The following is a 25556-nucleotide window of genomic DNA, read 5'->3' as shown; positions in this document are numbered from 1 at the left end:
AGCTGGTACTACCCTACCCCCAACACTCCTTTCCCCGGGTGACAACCTGCAGGGACCTTCTAGTGAGCTGGGCGCTGCCGTGCAGGGAGTGTGCACACGTGTGTGCATTGCTAGTCGTGCCTCCCCTCCTCGTCCCCGCCTCCCGCAGGATTGGCTCAGGTGTTGATGAAGAAGGGGCGAAAGGGGCGGTAACCCTCCACAATCCCTGACTTCCCTCCCTAGCCCCACCCCATTCACACCCTCTTTCCCCAGCTTCACTCCGGTTTGTGTGTAGACGGGACTCCCCCGAGCCCGCCCTGGGTAGGGGGTGTGCTGAGCCAGCGCGCGGACTGGGGCCTGCCCCGCCGGCACGTGGATGAGGCGGGGCGATGACGGAGGGGGCGGGGCTTGTGGGTGGCCCCGCCCAGTGAGGGGCGGGGCCTGGCCGCGCGCTGGCGGTTTCCGGCCGGCGGGTCGGGCAGCACCGGAAGCGGCGCTCGGGGGCCGGGCGCGGCGCGGGATGAGCTCTGCGCGCGGGGAGGCGGCCGGCCCCTCGGGCCCGTCCCCCGGCATGGAGCCGCCCAGCGCCAAGGAGCCGCCGGGGGAGCCGCCGCCGCCCGCCTCCCCACAGGCCCCGGGGGCGGCGGCGGGCGGGGGCCTGTTCGGGTGGCTGCGGGGCCGCTGCCTGGGCCGGGGGCTCTACGTGGACCCGGCCCGCGACAATTTCCGGGCCATGACCGGGCTGTACAGCTCCATCCAGCCCGCCGACTCCGTGTACCTCAGCACCCGCACGCACGGCGCCGTCTTCAACCTGGAGTACTCGCCGGACGGGTAAGGCCCGGCCCGGCCCGCCCCGGCCGCCTGGCCCGCCCCGAGCCTCCCGGCCCACGTCCCCTTCTCCTCCCCCCCGGCTCGATACCCCCTCCCCAGACCTGTCCCCCTGGTCCGACACACACACACACCCCTCCAGCCCGATCCTCAACCCGCCACCACACACACACACACTGTGCCTGGCCCCATCCCACCCCTGGTCTGAACCCCCCCCGCCCCAACCCTTCCCTTACATCTCCCTATGCTCAGCCCCTCTCCTTCCACCTCGACAGGGACCCCGGCACCTCCCCTCTCCAGGGCACCCCCAGATCAGTAAGAGACTGTGACCCATCTGGATACGCACCCTTCTGCAGAAAGACTCCTTCCCATTCAAGTGGGGGACTGTGGCGGGGGACCCTGCTGGGGCATAGTCAGGTATCTCCCACCCCCTCGCCTGGATAGGTAGGAGACTGCTGAGACCCACCTGAGATACTCCCACCCTGGCATTCCCTGGGGGAGGGACCCCCTGAAATCCCTTGGGGTGCAACAGAGCTCTCTACCCACCATGGGCAACCAGTGGAGGAGATCTGCTTCCTGGGGGAGCCCAGAGAGACACTCCCATTCCTGGGACAGAGGGATCTTGGCTCTGATGGGGCTGGAGGGTGTCTGCCATGTGGGGAATTGGGTGCTGATGGGCCTGTCTCTGCACCCCCATGTGGGCCTGCTTGGGTTTGGGATGATGATTAGGTCACACTATATGCCAGAGGACCGAAGGGTGCGTAACACTGTTGTACTCTGCTGCAACAATAGCTATCATGATCACAGGATGGACATTAATTGCCGGGGGGGGGCAGAAATAGAGGTCCAAAATCCACTCAAACAGCACTTAGAGGAGTAGAATGTTTTTCAGAGGTTGAACTGTCTCTCCAACCAGTTGGAGGCTTAATACAATTACAATTAATAGTCTGAGGATCTCAAGGAAATTGATTGAGGTCAGTAAGTATCACTAGCCCTTTTCCCCAGTGGGGAAATTGAAGGAGAGTGAATTGCACAAGGTCACACAATAAAGCTGTGAACAGAACTTGAGTTTTCCACCTCCTAATCCTCTGTCCCATCTGCTGGACTTACACGATAGCAGAGGATAAAGTACTGGTAGATACAACTTAAGACCTTTGGGGAAAGTCACTAACAAGAAGCTGCTAAAATTGGCAACTGCAAGATGACAGGAGATATCCTGTGAATGGTTAAACTGGGTAACAGGCTGCAAAAAGTAGGAATAAACAGCCAGTTCTCTGTAAACAAAATGTTTAGTAATGGTGTCCCTCAGGGACTAGCACCAGTGGTCAATACTGTACCTTAAAGAGGAGTAGATGGTGAGGTGGCAAAAGTTGCTGACAAATGATTTGTTAGTCAAGATTTAGGAAGGGGTTGTGAAAAATTCCTCCCAACGTAGCTGCACAGAGTAACTGGGCAGTATGATGGCAGATGCAAGTCGTAGAAAACAATTCAGTATTCAGTGGTCTGTAAAAAAGTGGTTTAGATGTTCAGCTCTATTTAGGAGGAAATAAAGAATAATATGGAAAACATTATGTAAACTTGATGGTATGTCCTCGCCTTGAATAGTGCATTCAGTCTCTCTCCTAAACCTCTCGAAAGTAATGAATGGGAAAGGCCAATTGGATAATAAGGGAACAAAGAGGGTGCCCATTAAAACTATGAAATCAACTACTGAAACCAATATATTTAAAATATATCTAATTCTGTGTAACTTGCTATGTTAGGTTATAAAACAGTAATTAGACATGTATATAAACAATAGCATTCGTGGATAAACTATTTTAAAAGAAAGCAACAAAGTATCCTTTCAGGGCATATATAATCTATTAGCGATTTGGGGTAGGAAAAAAAGTCTTCCTCATCGACCGTGGTGTAGTAAAGTAGATACTGGGACTAGACTGAAATCTTGGTCTGTCTTTGAATGACAATAGCTCTATTCCTGCTCCTAGGCAGAGTGTTAAAAGTTAAATCGTGTAATGTTTCCTGATTTGACAAACCTGTTCCAGTTTCATTTGCTGTTCTGAAAGCTTAACCAGTACAAATCCAATGTCAGTGTGTGAGTGCATTATTATAGTGTATGCTTTGTTATTTGGCTGAAGAGAGAATGAATCTATAGGTCTCCTGCTCATTGATGTGTGAGAGAATAAGGAACTGAGCAGATGCCATTAGAGATGCTGTCGAGATTTGGAGGCCAAAAAGTTTTGACCACTTCTTGCTTGCAAAGTCCTTGTTGTTCAGTGTGGTAATTTCACCAGATCCTTTAAAAGGATTTCTACACTAACAAAGTGAGGTGTATTAATGTTGCAGTAAGGAAATAAATCTGTGTAATGCTTTCAAGAGTTGATTTTAAAAAAAGCTACACTGCCAAGGCCTAACTATACAATGACACGGTGTATTGGGGCCAAAGATTTTGTGTTAAGGTTGAATCCTGTTTGCCTTACATATGCAAATAGTACCACTGACTTTAGTGGAACTTGTGAATAAGTAAGATGAGCACAATTTGGCCCAGGGAGTGGCATGGTATGTAAATGGTTAGAATTCTGTTGTAAAACTAACAGCTGGTCACAAGCTACTAGAGAAAACTTTGAACTTCTTTGATTGAACCATCGCTTTAATGACAACCTGCGCCATGTTTGAACCAATGGGCATCTGCGTTACAAGTTCTAGTTCAGGGTCTGTGACTTGCCATGTTCACTTTTGTGCTAAAAAGATAGTGCTAGGCTGGGGGAGACTAGTGTCGGTTCTAAGGTGTTAGCTTGGGAGAGCCACCAGGACTACAAACAAATGACTTGAGCCACTGGAAAGCTGTGGTTCTCCACTGTCCAGCAATGTAAAGTATTTGCTTACAACTGCAGCAGTCCTATGACAGTGGATTACGCAGTCATGATCTGATTACTATCTTGTTGCTTTTTCCACTTCCATTGACTCTAGTAGAAGATATATTGCCAACAGCGAACACTCAGTAACAATAGCAGGAAGCATTTATGGAGGATTAAGCTAGTGCTGTTTTGTGTGATGAGATAAGTTTTCTTACACTGGGACTCCTGCACTGGCATAGCTACAGTGAAACATCACTACAATCCCCTAGTGTAGATGTGCTGCACGGCTGGAAAAAGTCACTTGCCAGTGTAACTACCTCAGTACAAAAGTACCCATTGTAGACAAGGCCTAAGCTACCTTTCCACATCCGATGATCCTGGGCTGGTTTTGGAACCAAATTGACGCTTGGCGCAAGTCAGCAGGCACAGGCCTACTGTGACTTAGGCTAGCTAGAACGTTCCCCGTGGGATCATTCTGCTGGGTGAGGATTTGGTGGAGCACATTTTCTTCTTGGCTGAAATACTCCATTGCATCAAGAATCCTCTTATGCTGGGGAAATCCTTAGCTTCCCATTTCGGGCAGCTCTAACATCAGTTTGTGTAGCTCTCTTGATGCAAAGTAAGCTCAGTAATGCTCATCATCTGGCTCAGTGACATTCAACTGATTTTAAAACCATAAATGTCTTTTGGTAGTGAAATGGGATACCCTTGACTAATGCAGAACCAGACTTCCCCAAAAGATGATGGCTGTCTTATGCTTATGTGCCTCTCTGGGATTTTTATAAATTGTCTTGCTGCCAAGTGATTGGGCAACAAAATGGCAAACGAAATTTAATGTGGATAAATGTAAAGTAATGCACATTGGAAAAAATAACCCCAACTATACATACAATATGATGGGGGCTAATTTAGCTACAACAAGTCAGGAAAAAGATCTTGGAGTCATCGTGGATAGTTCTCTGAAAATGTCCACGCAGTGTGCAGAGGCGGTCAAAAAAGCAAACAGGATGTTAGGAATCATTAAAAAGGGGATAGAGAATAAGACTGAGAATATATTATTGCCCTTATATAAATCGATGGTACGCCCTCATCTCGAATACGGCGTACAGATGTGGTCTCCTCATCTCAGAAAAGATATACTGGCACCAGAAAAGGTTCAGAAAAGGGCAACTAAAATGATAAAGGGTTTGGAATGGGTCCTATATGAGGAGAGATTAAAGAGGCTAGGATTCTTCAGCTTGGAAAAGAGGAGACTAAGGGGGGGGATCTGATAGAGGTATATAAAATCATGAGTGATGTGGAGAAAGTGGATAAGGAAAAGTTATTTACTTATTCCCATAATACAAGAACTAGGGGTCATCAAATGAAATTAATAGGCAGCAGGTTTAAAACAAATAAAAGGAAGTCCTGTGCTTCTTCATGCAGCACACAGTCAACTTGTGGAACTCCTTACCTGAGACGGTTGTGAAGGCTAGGACTATAACAGCGTTTAAAAGCGAACTGGATAAATTCATGGTGGTTAAGTCCATTAATGGCTATTAGCCAGGACGGGTAAGAAATGGTGTCCCTAGCCTCTGTCTGTCAAAGGGTGGAGATGGATGGCTGGAGAGAGATCACTTGATCATTGCCTGTTAGGTTCACTCCCTCTGGGGCACCTGGCATTGGCCACTGTCGCTGGGCTAGATGGACCTTTGGTCTGACCCGGTACGGCCTTTCTTATGTTCTTATTTGCTTTCCTGGTGGTATCTGTGAACATGCCCTGAAAAGGATCTTAGATTCTGAGAACAACTTTTGACAATTGTTAATGTCAGCGAACAGGTACACCTAGGCCAGTCTTCACTGCATTTACAGCAGGATAATTAACAAGTGCTAGCTATCTCCCTGTAAAACCCTAGTGGAGACAAGGCTTTGTAGTTTTTATTGCAAGGTGGGTCTCAATGAGGTGAACGGGATGTTGATCTTGCCTACGTACATTGTAGTAAAAGCTACCTGTGCTTTACCTCCACTAGGATTGTACAGTGAGATCGCTAACCCACATTAGTTTTAACCTGCTGTAAATAACTACCTTGTGGCTGTGAAGAGAACCTTAGCCACCGCTAGTGACAAGTGACACATTTGCAAATAATCGTTCCTCTGACTTCTACCTGTGTTTTAAATCTTTAAGATTTAGTAACCCACATCAGCTTTATTTTCTTCTGAAGTTTTAGCAATAAATGGTTGAGTCCTAAAATAGCTAAGTAGTTTAAAGTTCTTAATGATTGCCAAATTCTGCTCCAAAAGTGTGGGCTTTTTTTCCCTTATGCAGAATAATTGAGAAGTTTTAACAGAGCTCCTGGAATGATGAGATTATCCTTAAATGGCACTCTACTTGAATTTTTAAAAGTTAGTCAGGTTAAAGGAATTCTGCTTTCAGACAGAGCACTCTTTAAATAGTATATCCTGAATGTTTTCTTTCCACTGACTTCAGTAGGCTTTGGATCAGGCCCCAAGTGAGCAGCTACCCAACTCAAAATTATTATAGAGAAAGGGATGAGAGCAAATTAATTTGACTTTCAGAAACAGTTGCCTGAAGTGAAGTAATTATCTGGTTTGGTTAGTCTTGGTAAATGTCAAATATTTACTGGTTGATTGCTGATTACAGAACCCCTTCATGTGTATTAGTTTGAAATGATCCAAACACATACATTACAACTGGCAGGGTGGTGACACATGACCCAGATTCTAGAGTTCTCACCTGTGTTCCAAATGTACTTATTAAGTACTACTACTGTCCATTGCATGTGTATTAGAGGTTTCTGTCTGAGGAGCTCAATGCATAAATTAATAAAGCTTCCCAGTACCCTTCCGAGAGGCATGTATTCCCATTGTATAGCTAGAGGAAGATTGTTAAATGCCCATGGTCACACAGGAAATCTGTGATAGAGGTGAGGAATATAACCCATATCTTCACTACTGCTCTTCATCCTTCTTTTCCTGTCCTTATTACAGACAATAATCCTTAACCAATCAGTGCACACTTTCCCACCTAGGAACTCCTAGGTTAGAATATAAAGTACTGTACTGATGGGGCAAAGTACCCTTAAAGAACACTGTAAAACTGTACTAAAATATACCTAATTGTGTCATCAAATGTTATAAGGTAACATATCAGTTCAATAGCTATAAAAGAACCACACTGCATATAAAACACGCGGAATTAAAAAGATCATGTGATCTGTCCAGTGAATACACCAGCTGTGCATCAATGTATGCCAACAGCCAGGCTGTAGAGGAGATGGAATCTTTCTGAATAGGTAGTAGAGGAATTGATTTGGTAAGTGAGTAAGCAGTAGACCGGGGTCGGCAACCTTTCAGAAGTGGTGCGCCGAGTCTTCATTTATTCACTCTGATTTAAGGTTTCGCATGCCAGTCATACATTTGAATGTTTTTAGAAGGTCTCTTTCTATAAGTCTTTCTATAATATATAACTAAACTAAACTATTGTTGTATGTAAAGTAAATAAGGTTTTAAAAAGGTTTAAGAAGCTTCATTTAAAATTAAATTAAAATGCAGGAACCCTCCCCCCTCCCCCTCCCCGGACCGGTGGCCAGGACCCAGGCAGTATGAATGCCACTGAAAAAGAGCTTGCATGCCGCCATAGGTTGCCTCCCCCTGCAGTAGACCAATTTCCACTGTACAATCATGAAGTAGGAAGGGTTTGAGAAAAGGTAACTGTACAAAGCCAATCGGAACAGTAGCCATCTGTGGAATGTGCACATTTAGCAATAGAACAGAGATGAATCAGTGACAACAGCTGTAATGGTTACTTTGCAGCCTTCATTTCTCTTTACTAAGTGCAAGATACCTCTTTTGCTTTTCAGGTCAGTGCTAACTGTTGCTTGTGAACAGACTGAGGTCCTGCTTTTTGACCCCATATCTTCAAAGCACATCAAAACTCTCTCTGAAGCTCATGAGGACTGTGTGAATAATATCAGGTTAGTATCATGGGAAACAAAACCAAACTGGGAGTAAATAGAACTCCAACATTTTTCCTAACTGTACGTGTTAATGTGTTCATGATGCTGTAGTGATATACAGATCAGTCCTCTGCTATTCTGTGCTTTTTTGTCTTGTCCACAGACAATGTGGTATAACTGTACCAGTTGCCATACTGCAGTTTGTGTGTGGGGAGAAAGTTGATGGACAAGGTTACAATTAAGCACGGAATGCAATACTGAGCATGTACATACAACACACCTTTGTCCCTTTATACTTGCTTCAACCTGAGATTTAGCTAGAAGGAGGAATGTTACTGGAGCCAATGTAGTATAGTGGATAAGGGCCTGCACTGTGCATCAGGAGACCTGGGTTCTTGTCCCAGCTCTGCCACTGCTTTACTGTGTGATCTTGAGCAAATCACTTCACCTCTTTGTGCCTATTTCCCCTTCAACACTTGGTCTGTTTTTTACTGTGAGTAAGCACCTTCTTCCATCCTTCCTAGAGGTGGCTTTGAAAGATGGGCCAGCATGACACATGGTGGGAAAAGGGCAAGGACTGAGCTTCTCAACATGGCATTGACCTTCCTGCTAGAGCCCTTCACTCTTGTCTTTTATTTGCCTCTAGTTTATAGGTATTTGGTGTACTGTCAACTCCACTTTTGCTTGTAGAGATCCCACCCGCTGTAAATGCTCATTCTGATACCCTGCCCTCCTTTATATTGTAAATTTCCAAACCTGGGATTCTTAAAATATTCTATTCCTGAAAAGTGACTGAGTAAAGATGGTTAATGAGGTTCTGGGTTCTGTATCACAATGATTTTCTTATCAGAAGTGCTCAGTTTACAACTAAACCTGGGGTGATTTAACCTGTCAGCCCTACAAATGCAACATGAACTCAGAGTCGAGCTGAATTCTTTCCTCTTCACACAGCAATAAACCAGACCAAGTACGCCCTCAGTGTACAACCCAGTTACCTAGGAGATCTGTGGATGATGATGCGACAGAAGTAATTTTTTTTAATGTGTAAAGATAACTGACTGGAACCGAGTTGATCTGCAAGGAAGGTTAGAATTAAGCTCCCTCGCCCATAACTATGTTGGCCCGATAGAGCTAACCAGGGTCCTTTCCAGTGTATTTAGTCATGTCCCCCTTGAGTGAAAAGGTGCCATTTTTACATAGTTACTGAGCAATGTAGAACTGGTTTCTATTTTGAAAAAATACAACATGTTGCCGGTGTTTTATCAACATTCGTTGTCAGTGGCTTGGGGTTCTTGCCTTGCTGCAACCTCAGGAACTTTCTCTCCCCTTAAAGCCAATTCCTGCTGCACTGTCTTTCTTTATTCTGGATCTGTTTAATCGTTTCAAGAACCTCCCTTACAACAGCACAAACAGTCTGGTCATTTTCCTCTGTGCTGAAGTAAAGCAAGCTCATAGATTTGAATGCCAGGAGAGATCACTGTGCTCATCTAGATGGATTTGCATTGGATAGGTCATAGAACGTCACCCAGTGAGCCCAACAAACTTGTGGTTGAAGCAGAGCGCGTATTTTTAGGAAGAATCTTGATTTAAAGACTTCCAGTGATGGAGAATCTGCCACTTCCCTTTTTAAGCTGTCCCATTGATTAATTACTCTTACTGTTTAAAAAAAACAATCACACCTTATTTCCAGTTTGAAAATTTCTAGCTTCAGCTTCCAACCCTGGGCTCTTGTTCTGCTAGATTAAAGAACCTTCTGGTATTGGCTGTCTCCTGCCTGTGTATACTTGTAGACTGATTTAGTCAAGTCATGGGTCTGATCCAGGAGTTTTGTGTGAAGACCACAGATTATCAGGATAAAGAAGTATCACCTGATAGCATTACGTGCTTAATTTGATGACTGTAATAATCTGACTAGACCATCCATAGTCTTGCACTGCTCCGGTTTCAAAGTTGTCTTACTTGACAGAAGGTAAAGTGCCTGACTCTTTTTTCCCAATGTGTCTCCTCACTAAATAATGGAGAGCCACCATACTCATTTGCAGCAGACATTGGGTGGTGTGTGTAGTACATATGCCTCGTTTCATGCATAGGTTAGTCGGTGTGCAGAGAATGAAGTACGGGGACAGCATATTGAATGGTCAGGATACTCAGGGTGGGTAAAGATCATGGTTTTCTTAAAGATTTTTTTAATCATTTCTTTTAAAAATATATTTTTACGTTCAATTTTTTTTATTTACATGTTAGTTCTTTACTTCCTGTTTTGTAGTCTTAAATTACTAAAGCTGGTATACTCATTTTAGTTAGCATCCTTTCAGACTTCACAGAGACCTTTTTTTCTTCTAAGAACTTTTGCACTTAATCTTTGTCCGTGCTGAAAAAGAAAAATCTGGGGCCTCACTGGCATATTTACTCTGTGACCAACCCAAAATCAGACATAAAACTGATATGCAAATGCCTGTAAATATATCACAGGATAACACCACCTTCCTATATATTGAACTTCCATAAGCCAAGAAAGCTGAAATGTTTTGACCAGGTTATGCTACTTCATCGGGGTTTGCAACCTGAAGTCAATGGAATTTAGGATTTTTGGAAAAATCCCACTTTTACGTGCCTAAATATAGGTTTAGGAGCCTAGGCCCTGCTTTTGGAAACTGGCCAGTGTATTAGTTAATAACTGTTAAATGGGTCGGAAGTCTAAATAACTTTTTCACTGTCAACGTGGAGTAATTTTGTTTTCGAGTGACAGATTTTGACACTAATGCTTTCAATAATGATATCCCTGATGCTGCGGGCACTTGCGCACATGCAATGTAACTTTAACTACATTGATAGTCCCACTGAAGCCATTGGGACAAGTCATGTGGGTAAAGTTGTTATCGTCAGCATTTGCAGGATCCAGACCTTCACTTTCAATATTCTGTGTTTTTTGCCTCCAGCAGTTTTGTGACATTGCAGTGATACTGTACCAACAGTGGCATTTAGAAAAAAGCACTTATAAATTAGTTCACTTTAAATTTTAATCTAAAGTTGCAGTAGCACACATTTTTAAATTAGTTTTACAAAGCCTCAAACCTGATTTAAATCGATGGCTTTTTAGAAAAAATCCAGTGGCTTAAATCACCTTGACTTTATATTATTCCACCCTGAGAATAACTAACTATTGAATTGCCATGTTCACTGTTCAGTCCAGCCTGTGCACTGAGTGAGGCAGGGGTCCTGCGCGGGAAAAGTGTGCGGATGTCATTATTCAGAGGAACGAAGGGGTGGAGTTCCAGCTGTGCAGACATTCCATGGCTCTTGAGTGCTTCACTACACAACTCGATCTTTTAGTGCAGACGTTTTGGTATGGAATTATTTAAGATCTTAAATTGCTTTTTGTGGAGGGAAGTGATAAGGAGGGGATGAAATTGTAGGACCAAGTAGGGAGAGGCTGGAGGAAGATGGGGAGAAAGGCCAAGAAACTAGAAGAATGAGGTTAGCAGAAGTTAGTGATTGGAGAAAGGTGGGAGGAAGGTAGACCTGATCTCCTATGATGGCAAAGCCAAGGAGCAAATTGCACAGGTCTGTCTCATTCCTGTTACCGTTTTTTTTAAATCTGTGTTCAATCCTGTACAGAGCTCCCTCTGCTGGCTCTTGTAGCCATGGTGAGCAATATTCCCAGAGCTTTACTGTCTTCATGCTGGTCCCTGCAATAGGCAGTGAAGGAAACTACAGACAAAACCAGTAGGGACTGAAGTGTTCGCATTCAAGATTCTGGGGATATTACAAACACTCTGGATCAATAAAAAGAAACAAAGCCAAAACCTCTGTAGTGTCTTTTTACTGCGACTCATGAAAATGTTTAAAGGAAATACTAAGCTAGGAGGATAAAAGTGATATTTCACTATATCATGATCAGCTCTTCGCTGGACTAACTCTCCGGTATTGTTGAAAGGCATCTTTATAAGCTTCTCTGCCAATTTTGGGCCAGATTTTCAGAAATTCTTGTAATCAAGGTAGTAATGCAATTACCCTGGGTGTCAGAGTACAACCATGGCCCAGCCCAGATTTAGTTAGTTGTGTGGCAGCGCTTCTGAAAATTTGACTACTGTTAACTTTCTTCAGTCACCAAAACTTTGAAACAATCTGCTTTATCAGTAATATTATAGGTCACAATGAGGTGAGGTCTCCTTGTGCTTGGGTCAAAATCCCTTACTAATTTACTTGGCTATTTAAGTGACAGTGGTGTGCTGTATAAAACCCCAAAGAGTTTGTGACTTAGCCAGAAAATATTTCAGGCATAAAATGCACTGTCTAGCTCCGCTAGGTGAGTCCCTTTTACAGTGGGACAGGGTTTAATAATGGGCTAATATTGGTAGGCTTCACAGAAAATGTGTTCTGTTTTTTTTTTTTGTTTTTTGTTTTTAAAGGAGGGATTTGAATGGAGAGAAGCTAGTGATTTTTGTCCAGCAGGGATGGAAGGGACAGCATGGGAGGAAGAGTCAAAGGAAGTGGTAAGGAGGGAGGGGCAAAAAGAGTAAAGAACAGTACCATGTCATCTCAATTCAGTGAAACCTACTAGAATCTCAAGTGTGAAGACGAGGACTCCTGTATCTTTCAGCACTCTGCCTGCTGACAAAAGTGGAGCTGTTCTGAAACCAAAGTGAAGGCTGGAGGTCTAAATGAAATTTGACAGCCTTGAGAATATCCCTCTAATAAAGAGGCTCCCCGATGGGAGTCTCTTACTAATGGTGGTCTGAAAGCTGGCTGGTCACGTGATGCTAATTTCTAGCTTTCACCTGCTAAACTGTACAAAAATGCAGGTAAAAATACAGTCAATCCTTTCCTAGCATCTTCCACACGAGCAATTGCTTTAGTTGCCCCAGGGATGACGGGCTATATAGTACAGTGTTGGGTGCTTATATAGATCTCTGTAAGGAAATAAATGACTATTTTAATAGTATTTGTTTCACCATTAGTTAAGAAATGTATTTTATTCCCCTGCCCAAAAAGTATTTGGGGGCGGGGGGAGATCAATGTCACCAGTGCTACCTGAGACACATTTTGGGCCCCTTTCCTGTTTTAGTGGCAAGCCTTATAAATCCAGTAAACACTTACCGCACATCTTCCATGGCAGTTTGGCTTGCGGTGGTTTCATTCCATACGTCTATTAAAAGGCCAGTCATTATGCTGCAAACTGCTAAAGATATGGTAGCAAATAGTGGGACATGGAGGGACTCAGGGGAGGGCGGCGGCAGTCATTGCACTCAAAGCCAATGTACAGCCATGTGGCCGCAGGTGCTAATGATGTACAAACAGACCAGTCTCGAATGGGAGCAGGGAGTGGCAATACATCTGTGTTTGGCATTGGCGTGACCATTACTGGAATGCTGTATCCCGCTCTGGTATCTACAGTTCAAGAAGGCTGTTGATAAATTGGAGAAGGTGCAGAGAAGAGCCACAAGAATGATTTACAGAATGGAAAACATCTTGTAGTGAGAGACTGAAAAAGCTCAATCTATTCTGCTTAATAAAGAGTAGGTTAAGGGGGGTGACTTGACTAGTGTGTAAGTACCTACGTGGGTAACAAATTTGATAATGGACTCTTCAGGCTAGCACACAAAGGTATAACAAGATCCAATGGCTGGAAGTTGAAGCTAAACAACTTCAGATGGGATATAAGCCGTACATTTTAACAATGAGGGTAATTCAACATTGGGACAGCTTATCAAGCATTGTGGTGGATTCTCCATCACTGGAAATCTCTAAAATCAAGTCTGGATGCTTTTCTAAAATATATGGCTGGTTCAAACAGGAATTAATTCAGGAAAGGCCTGTGGCATGTTCAGACTAGGTGATCACAATGGTCCCTTCTGGCCTGATAATCTATGAAAACCACCAATGGGACAGCCCTGAGACAGTCTTTAAGATGTGGTCCATGCTATGAAAAAATATTGCCCTCCCCTGCTCTATTTCCATAGATCTTGTTAGCTGCTCTCTTTAGTTTGTCTCTGGCAATGGAATATGAAACTGATACTTACGTTTTTGCCACAAAAAGAGTGGTAAGAGTCACATCACTAAACTGTCTGCTACTGCAAACTATCAGTCCTTTGTGTGTAGCTTTATTTTTATAAATCATAATTCTCAGTTCAGGAATAACTAAGTCTGAAACACCTTAGACACACAAGGCAGACAAGCCTGTGCTTGCTTTACAATATTTAACTGTCTGTCAACTTCACAGGTTTCTGGATAATCGACTGTTTGCAACTTGCTCTGATGACACTACGATAGCACTTTGGGATCTGAGAAAGCTAAACACAAAAGTGTGCACTTTACATGGTCACACGAGCTGGGTGAAGAACATTGAATATGACACCAATACCAGACTACTAGTAACATCAGGGTTTGATGGCAATGTGATCATTTGGGACACCAACAGGTATGTGAGTATGGGTTATGAATGGTCGTTAAATATATGAACTGTGGTAGGGTTCTTTTAAAATAGATACATTCATCTTGGATGAAACTCTATTGCTCTGAATGGAAACTTAATACATGCTTAAATTCTGTCACTGATTGCTCATCAGCCAATGGTGACAATCAAGAATTAGGACTGCCTTATTGGGATGAAGATCTAACAACTCAAAGGAGGCTGTGTAGGTCAGATTGAAACAAAGCTGAAAATGTGCTATATCGTTCTAGAAATTCAAGTGTGCACGTCGCGGATTCCCACCCTCCATATAAAGTCCAGTTTAAATGAGATCCAAAAGAGAGTGTACAAATGGTGAATGCGTCAGTGGGGGACACACAGTGCCCAGCACTTTGAAAATCAGCTCATGTGTTTATGAATTGACCTGTGGATTTCAGAATCTAACTTTAGGCTCCTGTTTTTGCCAATCTTGACCCTAATCATCTCTCTCATTTTTGCACTGTCCAGGTGCACCGAAGAAGGATGTCCTCACAAGAAGTTTTTTCACACCCGTTTTCTCATGCGGATGAGACTGACACCAGACTGTTCAAAAATGTTGATCTCCACTTCCTCTGGGTATCTTCTGATTTTGCACGACCTTGATTTAACCAAGTCCTTAGAGGTTGGCAGCTATCCAATATTAAGAGCCAGAAGAACTACATCAAGTTCAGGTGAATTCTTGTCAGTAAAAATCTGTACTCTGTGATCCATTGATAGAGGTATTTGTATACTGTTCCCTTAGGCCTGGTCTACACTGCGGGGGGGATCAACCTAAGATACGCAACTTCAGCTATGAGAATAGCGTAGCTGAAGTTGACATATCTTAGGTTGACTTACCTCGCGTCCCCACGGCGTGGGATCGACTGCCGCCGCTCCCCCGTCGACTCCGCTTCCACCTCTCGCCGCGGTGGAGTACAGGAGTTGACGGCAGAGCGATCAGGGATCACTAGACGCGATAGATCGATCACTACCTGCCAATCCGGCGGGTAGCGTAGACGTGCCCTTAGAGGCGTGGCTAAGAAGATTCTAGCAGGAAAGTGGCACAATGATAGCTATTTTACCTTGTTCAGGAGTGACTCTGGCCTGTAGTTAAGCTGACCGAAGTCCCCATATAGACAGCACCAGATGAGTCAAACAACAAAGTTTTTCCACTGACCAAGCTTGCCTCTTGCGGAGGAGGTTGCCAGTGCTGATGGGGGAATCCCTCCTATTCGTGTAGGTAATGTCTGCGCTGAAGCGTTGCTAGCATTTTAAGTGTAGATAAGCCTTAATAGGATACACCAGAGTGCTCAAACGTGAAATAACTAATGTGGGAGACTATTTCCTATTGGTCTGTAACATGGGTGCTGTGGAATACTTAGTAGCAGGATTCAGAGAACTCAGCAACAGGAAATTCTGTGGTTCATTTTGCCACATTGCAAGAACTTAACAAAATAGTCCCCCAAATTAAAAATGTACTCTGCACCTCCCTTCCTGTTTGGTGTCAGTCATTTTTGTCTTAGCAGAGCTACTATAGGCTGCCCAGTGATCAAGACAAGGTAACCTACTAAACATGCAGTGCTGCTCTGAAAAGGGACTTTATAAATGGCATAATGGGGTTTCATGTTATTTCCTAGCAAATTTGCTGTAGTTACTAGTGAATGGAGCAGATTTTTTCTAATGGCGATCTGCCATTCATACAAACCCTGAATCCAAGTTGAATTTTGTTTGACTCATCAGCCCCAGTGGCAAAGATGCCGCAGGTCAGGCCCTGACCCGAGTTACACCTGTGCAGCCTCAGTCTAAATGGAGTTGCACAGGTGTGACTGAGGGACTGTTTTACCTTTCAGCATCCATTACTGCAGAAGCATGAGCAGGAGAGAACCCAGCGCCCGACCCTGAGACCCCAGGTTGTTTGTAGTGCTGGCAGTTAGTTTACTTGTATCAGACGCAAACATGGACCCATAATGGTACTTCTAGGGTTGTTGTTCAGAGCAGAGCCACGCTTCAAATTGAAAAGAGTGCCCTGAACACTAGCTCATCTTGGGTTAGAATTAGTGGTTTGGTGCTCAACGGGTTGTGGTTTAAGGCATTCCTTGGGAAAGCACTGTCTTCATTAGAGACATATTTGATCAGGGCTGTGCTGGTTTACATTCAGAGGAGGTTAAAATGAGACACATACAAAGCAAAAGCGCTTCTCCCATCTGTCAGATTTACATGGGTGTTACTCTGGTTTCAGACACGACAGCTACCAGTTCATCTGGTCCTAGAACTGTGGGTTCACCATGTCACCAGAATGATTCCGGTCCATTGTCCGAGAAACACCTGTCCCGACCCTCCCAACGAGAAGGTATGTTAAGACTAGAATAAAACGCATAGGTTCTTATGTGTAAGTGGGTCCAGTGTGTAGCCGAAATGTAAAAGTGAATAAATAGTGTGTACTTTTTAAAGTTTTATTTACTTTCCTACCTCTTATTGCTTAGGCTATTTTAAAAATCTCACTAGGTTTTCCACAAATTCAGTACTGTACATCACAGTATATAGAATAGTGATGTCCGGAGTTCTAATTTTGTTGCTTTCAGATTTCAAAAGGGAAACCAGACACTTGTTTTACATTTTACATTAATGCATAATATGTGGACAAATGGATGAGAGTCCGGGGGGCGGGGGGGGGGAGAGACAAAAAAAAAGAGGTTTAGAAAACATGACTTATGAGGAAAGGTTAGGGTTGAAAGAATTGGCATGTTTAGCCTAGAGAAGAAAAGGCTGAGGGAGAACATAAGTCTTCAAGTGTGTAAAAGGTTGTTATAAAGATCACTTGTTCTCCACTGAAGGAAAGACATTAAGTAATTGACTTAATCTGCAGCAAGTAAGATTTAGGTTAGACATTAGGAAAAACTTCCTAACTCTAAGGATATGTAAGCATGGAACCAAGAGAGGTTATTGAATTCCAGTCGTTGGGGATTTTTAAGAACAAGTTAGCAACAACTGTCAGAGATGATCTGCCTCAGTGCAGGGGACTGGACTAGATGACCTATCGAGGTCCCTTCCAGGCCTACATTTCAATGATTCTATGACATAAGCACCGTTATGCATATGATGAAATCACAATTATTTTTTGATTGTGCAGTATTTCTCAGTGCTGCTTATTCATTTGAGTAGTTGGGGCATTTATGCCATGATTGCTAGAGGAAGAAATACAGCTTCTTTTAGTAAATGGAAGCAGTTTTGAAAGAATTTACACTTGGAAAAGTGATTGTGTAAAAATAACATCTTACTCAGTAGAACTACTCCCCGCTGCTTGTATGTTCAGTTTCTTCTGTTGGCTTTAGTAACAGAAAAAAACCCATTTACTGCTTCTCTTAACTATGCTGAGCTAACCAGGTGGAGTGAGACAGATTCTATTTGTCCTTGGGCATCAACAGAATTGGCCATGAAATTCCATGTAGACCTCTACAAACCTATTAAAGTGGGAGAGACATAGGGTGGCTTCATGCTTTGCACACTGGACTGGGACTCAGGAGAGTCACTGCTCTGCCAGAGACAGTGTGTGACCTTGGGCAAGTCACTAAATCTTTGTGTGTAGGGCTGGAGGGGCCTTGAGAGGTCATCTAGTCCAGCCTCCTTTCCCCACTTCCATCCCACACTGAGGCAGAACCAGGTATCCCTGGCAGATGTTTGTCCAACCTGCTCTTAAAAGCTCCCATGATGGGGATTCCACAGCTTCCCTTGGTACCTATGCCAGTGCTTAACTATCCTTAATTAGAAAGTTTCTCCTAATACTGTATCTAACCTAAATTATCTTTGCTGCAGGTTAAGCCCAGTACGTCTTGTCCTACCTTCAGTGGACATGGAGAACTTCTTCTCTATAACAGCCCTTAACATGTTTGAAGAGTGTTATCAGGTCACCCTTCAGTCTCCTTGACTCATGACTAAACATGCCCTGTTTTTACCCTTTCCTCAGGTTTTCTAAGCCTTTGATCATTTTTTTGTTGCTCTCCTATGAACTATCTCCCCAGTGCCAAGTAGAGTGGGACAGTCCTCTCCCGTGTCTTACAAAACTCCTGTTGCACCCCAGAATGATAGTTGCCTTTTTCACAACTGTATCAGTTGTTTACTCATGTTCACTTTGTGATCCACTGTAACCCCTGATCCCTTTCAGCGGTACTGCCATCTAGCCAGTTATTCCATGTATTCACGCACTTGATTTTTTTCCCCCCCTAAATGTAGGATTTTTTTTTACTTCACTGAATTTCATCTTGTTGCTTTCAGACCAATTCTCGAATTTGTCACGGTCATTTTGAATTCCAATCCTGTCCTCCAAAGTGCTTACAACCCCTTCCAGCTCGGTGTTATCTGCAAATTTTATAAGCATACTCTCCACTCCATTATTCAAGTCATTAATGAAAATGTTGAATAGTACCAGGCCTAGGACTGACCTCTCTGGAATCCCATTAGAGTTACCCCCCAACTTGACAGAGCAGTTATCAATGGCTTGCGTTGAGTATGGTCTTTCAAACAGTTATACATGCACCTTATAATAAATTCATCTAGACCACATTTCCCTAGTTTGCTTATTAAAATGTCATGTGGGACGGTATCAAAAGCCTTGCTGAAATCAAGATCTACCACATCTGCTGCTTATCCCTATCTAGTAGGCCAGTTACCCTATTGTGAAAGGAAGTTAGGTTGGTTTGGCATGATTTGTTTTTGACAAATCTATATTAGCTGTTACTTATTACCCTGTTATCCTCTAGGTGTTTGCGAATGGATTGTTTAATAATTTGTTCCATTGTCTTTCCATATATCCGTTCACCTGTAAAATAGGGATAGCGTTGAGGATAAAGTCACTAATGACTGTGCAGTGCTCAGATGTTATGGTGATGTGAGGGTTGGTTATATGAGTACCTAAATGTGAGGGCAGAATCTGCCTGCAGAACCTTTTAGTGGTGAGCAACAAAAAGGAAAGAACCCAGTTTGAGATTCAGATCCCAGATTGCACGGCTCGCAATAATATAAACATTGTTTACTTGTGAACTCAGCAAGGTTGATACAGGAAGTCACTCCTTCCAATGCCCATTTTAGTGTTACTTTGGAACTGTGCTCTTTAAAAATATCTTGCAATGACAATGAAAAGCTGAACGTATGTGTGATATCCTCTATCTTTGCATATTAATGTCATCTGAGCTGGGTTCACACAGACTTCTTAAAAGATACGTTGTCAGAGCAGAATCAGGACTGGTGTTCTCTTGCTGCTCTGCCACTGACTAATTGTACCCTTCAGCAAGTTAAGTAAACTGAGGCAGAAATTATGTATCTGTGGAACTGGTATAAATACTACTTGGGGTGGTTAAATTTTGTGTTAAAGCACTTAATCTCTTACAGTGTGATGTAAGTTTCAAAAATGTATTTTTCATTTGATTGTGTTTTGCTATGTAGAGTTGGTCAATAGTGAAAAGAGATGGGAACTGTTATGTAGTGATACTGTGTGACTTGTGGTTGGTATCTCTCTCCTAGGTGGATCTCCACGAAATAGTCTTGAGGTTTTAACACCAGAAGTTCCTGGAGAAAGGGACCGTGGTAATTGCATTACATCGCTGCAGCTCCATCCCAAAGGATGGGCTACTCTTCTTCGGTGCTCAAGTAATACAGATGACCAGGAGGTAAAACAAACAAACAAAAAACATGGCACGTACTTAAAAACTTAGCACTTAGAATAAGAAGTGTCAAATCCTAGAACTGCATATCAAATTCCTTAATTGCAGGTGAACATGGATTTTGCATCTCCATGATTGACAGTGGATTGACTTTTTTTTGGTTGCAATACACTGTTTTGGATTGAATTAGCAATAGGGTGACTAGTTGGTATTCAATTTATGCCATTTTCCTAACCTTTGCATTGGTATCTTTAGGAATGATAGGACGCTAATAGTAATATGGGGAATCACTTGCTTTTCCTGACCACCATAGCATGCCTGTCTCCAGGAGATTTTCAGTTGGAATGTTTGTCCCATTCCATTTGTCGCCTGGCATGCAGGTGAGCGCAGTGATTGGGTAGGCAGCCTGCATTTCAGTCTGAATGTGACTAGTAAGGTCACGATCAAGAAAGAGGAGTTTGAGCTGAGAATTTCTCACTCTGACAATCTGGAAGAAAGAGTGTACAGTTTCTCAGGGTAACAAGGACTTCAGGCTGTGCTATCATCCGTATGAGTAGCCTGCCATGATGTGCAATAGGTAAACAAAAGCTGCACCTGAGAGCCCCAAAGGGCTTCAACTGAGCTACTTAAAGACAGGCAAAGGTGAACTGTGAAAACACTTGGAGCCAGGAAAAAATGTGCTGCCCTTGCGTGAGAGAGCAAACAGCGCAATGGTGCATACCCAGAATTATCAAGTGTTAAGTCAGATCATAGCATACCACCTCTTCTTGTCATTCCTCATACTTTGCAGGGAAGAAGCATGTGCTAGCAAGTTGAATCACTGACAGACATTACAGGTGTGCTTCATGCAGGACACCAGGAACTCAACACCACAGACCAGGATGACCAAGATTTGTTTTTAAATGCAGGTTTTGCCTTCAGGCTTTTGGTGGAGAAAACCACTCCTGCAAATCCAGAAGCTTGTCTAAAGATCCTGAGAGGCTTCAGATTGCACCATTGATCTGAATAATTGTGCGGACATTAAAACCTTAAGGAGTGTTCATAACAGTGTGGGGTGCTTATATACGTGATACAGCTTTGTATTCGTAATACCTGACTAAGCCAACAGTCTGTAGCAAATGTGATTCCTTACCAGTAGAAAATTTCTTGGATGTCCTAAGTGCTCGACAACAGCAGTTCCTAAATATCAGAGTATATTCCTGTTGGAGGTTATCAAGAGATCTTAATTATCTGCTTATAAGAGAGAGGCTTGTGTGCGCCGCTCTAAGAAATCTGATGTTACACGGCTGGCTCCTTAGCAGAATATCAGTGGATCAATGAATACCCTTCTGGAGAGACTTTGGTGGTAGAAATCAGCATCTTGGTGTAAAAACACCATCCTAGAGTTTAGGGCCAGAAAGGGAGCATTAGATAATCTTGTCTGATCTGCAGTATATCACAGGCCATTAAACTTTTATCCAGTTACCCCTGTGTTGAGCCTGATAGCTAAACACAGAAATGCATCCAGTGCAGAACGTGCAGAGCTTCATTTGTGAGCCACGGATTCCATCCGCTAGCAACCTTCTCCAGCTTTGAAATGGTGAAAATAAAATTGTCCCTGAAATCTCCTTGCTATTGCAGGGTTGGGCTGCAGCTTGCCTGAGTAGTGTGCTAGGAGACCAACGGCATATATTCAGGTCACTTTCTAAGAACAAAAAAGGCTTATTTTTAATAACACTTGCCAGTGATAAACCAGCATTATTTAGCTCCATCTGACACGTTTTGCATTGGAATGGCTTTGTTCCGTACCAAAGCAACGTTCACGTTCTGCAAGTGTCTTGCAAAGTAATTACTGGAAGCTTGGCAGACTTACACTGAGATGGATAATGACTAGTCTATGAATGGACAATCAAACCATTGTAAGCTACATTGTGTTACTTCACACTAAAAAGTACTTCTGAAAACGCAGATAACTGAGTTTCCTTGGCTTATTCAATGTGAGTGGCCTTATTGTAACTTTTGCAAGAAACCAGTTTCTAACTAGGACCCGTGGCTGCCTCATTCTTTCCTGTGGACATTTACATAAAGAACTGGACTCGGATCCACACATTATGACTTTCATCAAAAAATTGTTACAGGTTGCTTTCCCAGCTTCGCTCCACACATCTCATTACATGGCAGTTGGAAATCATGAACATTCGTCCAAGCTTAAGTCCCAGTGGTGTAAACTCCAACTTGTCATAAGCTTAAGAAAAAAAACCCTCCCCACCCTTAGGTGCTTATGCTGCAAATTAAAATTCTCTACTGCTGGCTAGTCAGGACAGGCAGAATACAGAGCTGCCCATAAGGGACAAGCATTAGTACTTCAAGAGTGAGCTCCTTTACAATGCAATCAGAGGTGCCTAGATACAGGATTGCCTTCCCCTATCTATATAGGGGCAAAGAAACCTCCAAAATAAATTGATGTTTATTGGATAAGCATAAAGGATGGAAAGGCTTTTCCAAAAGGGTTTGATGATGCAGCAGGTAGCTTAGTTACAAAAGAAGTTTGTAATGATACAACCCATATGAGACTGCATGGACAGATTCATGACTCGGGTCAGTTCAGTATAGTGAATTGTTCCTCTTACCTGTTTGCTGAATAACTAAAGGCAGCTTCTACATCCTCTACAAGGGTACAACCAGCTTCCTTTGTGACTGGTCTTGTGGGTGCTTCAGTAGATTAGTCTTGAGGATAATGAATAGAGTATCCTTCTCATCGTTTTCAGAGGGATACCGAGCGCTGACCTTCTGTTAAAGCATAACCTTTTCCTCACAGTTTCATGAGTAGGATACAAAACTTTGCCAGATTAAGATATAATAAGGTGCTATATAGTTGTTTTTTACAAATATTGGCATCTCTAAAGCTAGCACCTTGCATTGTGTTTTCCTCGCAGCACTTCAATGAATTGTTGCAAAAAGTGAAATTCACATTCTAAATTTAAAGACTTTTATGTTGTGTGCTACAAAATTGCATTTGAGTAGAGGTGATTTCAGAGCACTGGTAAAATTTTCAGTGTTTTGCATTAATATCTGATTTATATCCACAATTTAAACCCCAATCCTGCAAAAATGTAAGTACATGCTTCACTTTAACCACAAGTAGAGCCGTTTGAGTTCAGTGAGATTGCTCATGTGAATAAAGTCACATGGGCATGTCTTTTCAGAATCAGTACCTTAAATGTGAATTGCAGTGACCTGTTTAGTAGCCCAACAAATACAAAAAGTACGACCTTGTCCTCTCCCTAACTTTAACCGCAAAGTGCCAGAGTGGTTTTCTCTCTTGTTCAGCAGTAGTTTGAGAAGCACTCAGTATGAATGAATGCCTTTTCCTAGGATACAGTTCTAGATTGCCACAATTTGGATTAGTGTTGGCTGGGACTAATGTACATATCGACATACTGGCAGTGATCTTCCTACAAAAGCTTTCTCTCTTTTCTTCTAAGTGTTTTTCCAATTTGTGTTGCGGTTCAAACAGTGCAGAAATTCCAGTGTCTAATCATGAGTGTCTGCATCACAGTTCCAGTTGAGCTTCTATTTCCTTGAGCGTTTCCTATGCTGCAGTAGACGCATCTTCTCTTCTCTACAGCAGCCCTGCATTTTACTTCCTCCAGTTAAATCAGATCTTGTATTTTGAATGATTTATTTTAGCAACGACATCTCTGCTTCTGCACTGAGAGAAATCCTGTGTCAATTTTACCTATTCAGTTTAAAGGGGGGAAATGGCCTAAGGGCTGTTCTGTTTTAAATAGCTCACAGCAGTAAGTGGTATCCAAGGAGAGAGAAGTGAAGTGTTGGCTTTAGTGCCGATGTCTAACTCACTTCACCTACGTGGGGGGTGAATGAATAACTGGATTGTTCCTCGTGTATGTGGATAAATATAACTTTCCTCTCTCCCCCGTCTAGTGGACCTGTGTGTACGAATTCCAAGAAGGAGCCCCGGTGCGTCCTGTCTCACCTCGTTGTTCTCTCCGATTGACTCACTGCATTGAAGAAGCCAATGTAGGCCGGGGTTACATCAAAGAACTTTGTTTCAGCCCTGATGGTCGAATGATTTCCTCCCCGCATGGCTACGGGATCCGCTTGTTGGGATTTGACACACAGTGCAGTGAACTTGTCGACTGTTTGCCCAAAGAAGCCGGTCCCTTGCAGGAAATCCGCTCTCTGTATTCACACAATGATGTGGTACTGACGACCAAGTTTTCTCCAACACACTGTCAGATTGCCTCAGGGTGCCTTAGTGGACGTGTTTCTTTATATCAGCCAAAGTTCTAGGCACATCTTGCATCAACAGAAACTTCACAGATGTTTGTTTTTATAATTACTTCAGTTTGGTTGAAGTGTGTTCTTTTAAAAAAAAATCTTGTACATGTGGACAAGATCATAATTACTATGGTCTGTGGACATAGCAATGAAATGAGTACTCAGTCCAGCACTGTATGTGTTCTGACACTACAAGTCAGGCTCTGTGCATTCTGTTTTCAGCCTTCCATGCAAACCTCTGCTTCTGATGATCCGGTGCCACCGATTTCCAGTCTTTCTGGTTGGGTTTCACAGTAGCACTTGCTGGTCTCTCAGCGTGACTTAGGGTGGACTGTCTGCAAGATGTCTCGCTAGGGCTGAGGGAGTTGTTACACCAAACAATGCCCACACATCTCCTGCTGGTACGATCTTTCCTTGCCATGAAGGAGCAGGACTTCCTGACATCCTCCTATTGCTGTAACTTTTCTCTACAACAATTAAGTAATGGAGCTGTTCTCCTGCATACTAGCTTAGTTTAGCCACAAAGAAGAAAAACACTTTCCTTTCACCATATAATGATTGACTAGAAAAATGTTGTCACCTTTCTGTAATGTTTTGCTATAGTTAAATCTCTTAGCTTGTTTTCCTTAATGTGCATATGTTGTGTTTATTGCAAGATGGTAAAAGGTCAGGGTAGAGATGCATTTTCTCAGTGAATTCACTAGGAAGACATTGCCATATGGAGCAGGGAAGCTGGAGTTGATCATTGCAAAGGAGTTGTTTGGAATGTTTTGACATAAAATGACAAGTTAAAAATGCCCCCGGCGGAGTAAGGTGTGCCCCAGACACTAAGGTTTCTAATTGCTGCCCTTATTGTAGGAAGCTTTCCACATTAATAAAAAAATCTTAATCACATTTTGTTTTGAAACTTAAGAAATGCTACCCTCGAAGTTTCCCTTTGTGTTATCAAGGCTGAGCTGCATAATAAAATACCCTTTTGTAATATGCCCAGATCTTAGCCACCACCTTGGCAAAAGAATTAGCCTGCAGGCCATCTGCTGTCATTCTGCCAAATTAAACAGTCCTTCAGATTACAGTGTCAGTATGGAACAGAGAACAGTTTATACCAGCTAAATATATAATTAGCTGGATTCAACTGGATTTTTCAGTAGCAAGAAGAATACACAGATACAACTAATCAGTTTCACTTCTCAGTGCGGTTTACCCTTCTGAACATACAGTTGCTTCAATGGTAATCACAAGAACATAATGTTCTGAGTATCATTTTTATCTGCAGAAAAAAATAGTCCTCTAGTGGCTCAAAACTTAACAGTGTGCAAGTGGATATATGTATAATTTCATAGTATGGGTGGAAAGCAAATGAATTTAATCATATTTAAAATTTGGAATACCTATTGCATGAAACGAGGAATGAAACTTCTCCAGACTTCACAGACTATCATTAAGAAGGAGATGAACATGGCTTCCTACTAGTCACTCGCTTGGAGTGAAAAGAAAGTACAAAGCAAACTTTTCTACATGGGGACACTTGCTCAGCTACGGTACTAACTAGGTTAAAAAGCTTTTT

At 42.9% G+C, this 25556-nt stretch overlaps 1 protein-coding gene across 1 annotated transcript; it reads left to right on the top strand.

Moving 5' to 3' along the window:
* Window positions 1–477: 477 nt before the first annotated feature.
* On the top strand, window positions 478–24883 carry DCAF10 (DDB1 and CUL4 associated factor 10). The gene is made up of 7 exons (XM_054031772.1): window positions 478–810; window positions 7526–7639; window positions 13845–14042; window positions 14541–14743; window positions 16291–16401; window positions 19569–19714; window positions 23633–24883. Exons 1-7 carry the CDS (start codon window positions 500–502, stop codon window positions 23999–24001), a joined length of 1452 nt encoding a protein of 483 aa, XP_053887747.1. The 5' UTR covers window positions 478–499; the 3' UTR covers window positions 24002–24883.
* Window positions 24884–25556: the final 673 nt, after the last annotated feature.

This window comes from Malaclemys terrapin, chromosome 6, assembly GCF_027887155.1.
Source record: "Malaclemys terrapin pileata isolate rMalTer1 chromosome 6, rMalTer1.hap1, whole genome shotgun sequence".
Taxonomy (NCBI): Eukaryota; Metazoa; Chordata; order Testudines; family Emydidae; genus Malaclemys; species Malaclemys terrapin.
Note: the sequence above shows the minus strand (reverse complement) of the source record. Positions and strands in the feature narration are given on the sequence as shown.

Coding starts and splice junctions, on each gene's coding strand:
- DCAF10 (XM_054031772.1), top strand. CDS start 500: ATGAGCTCTGCGCGCGGGGAGGCGGCCGGCCCCTCGGGCCCGTCCCCC. Junction 7,640..13,844: donor GACTGTGTGAATAATATCAG/GTTAGTATCATG, acceptor TCAACTTCACAG/GTTTCTGGATAATCGACTGT. Junction 19,715..23,632: donor GTAATACAGATGACCAGGAG/GTAAAACAAACA, acceptor TCCCCCGTCTAG/TGGACCTGTGTGTACGAATT.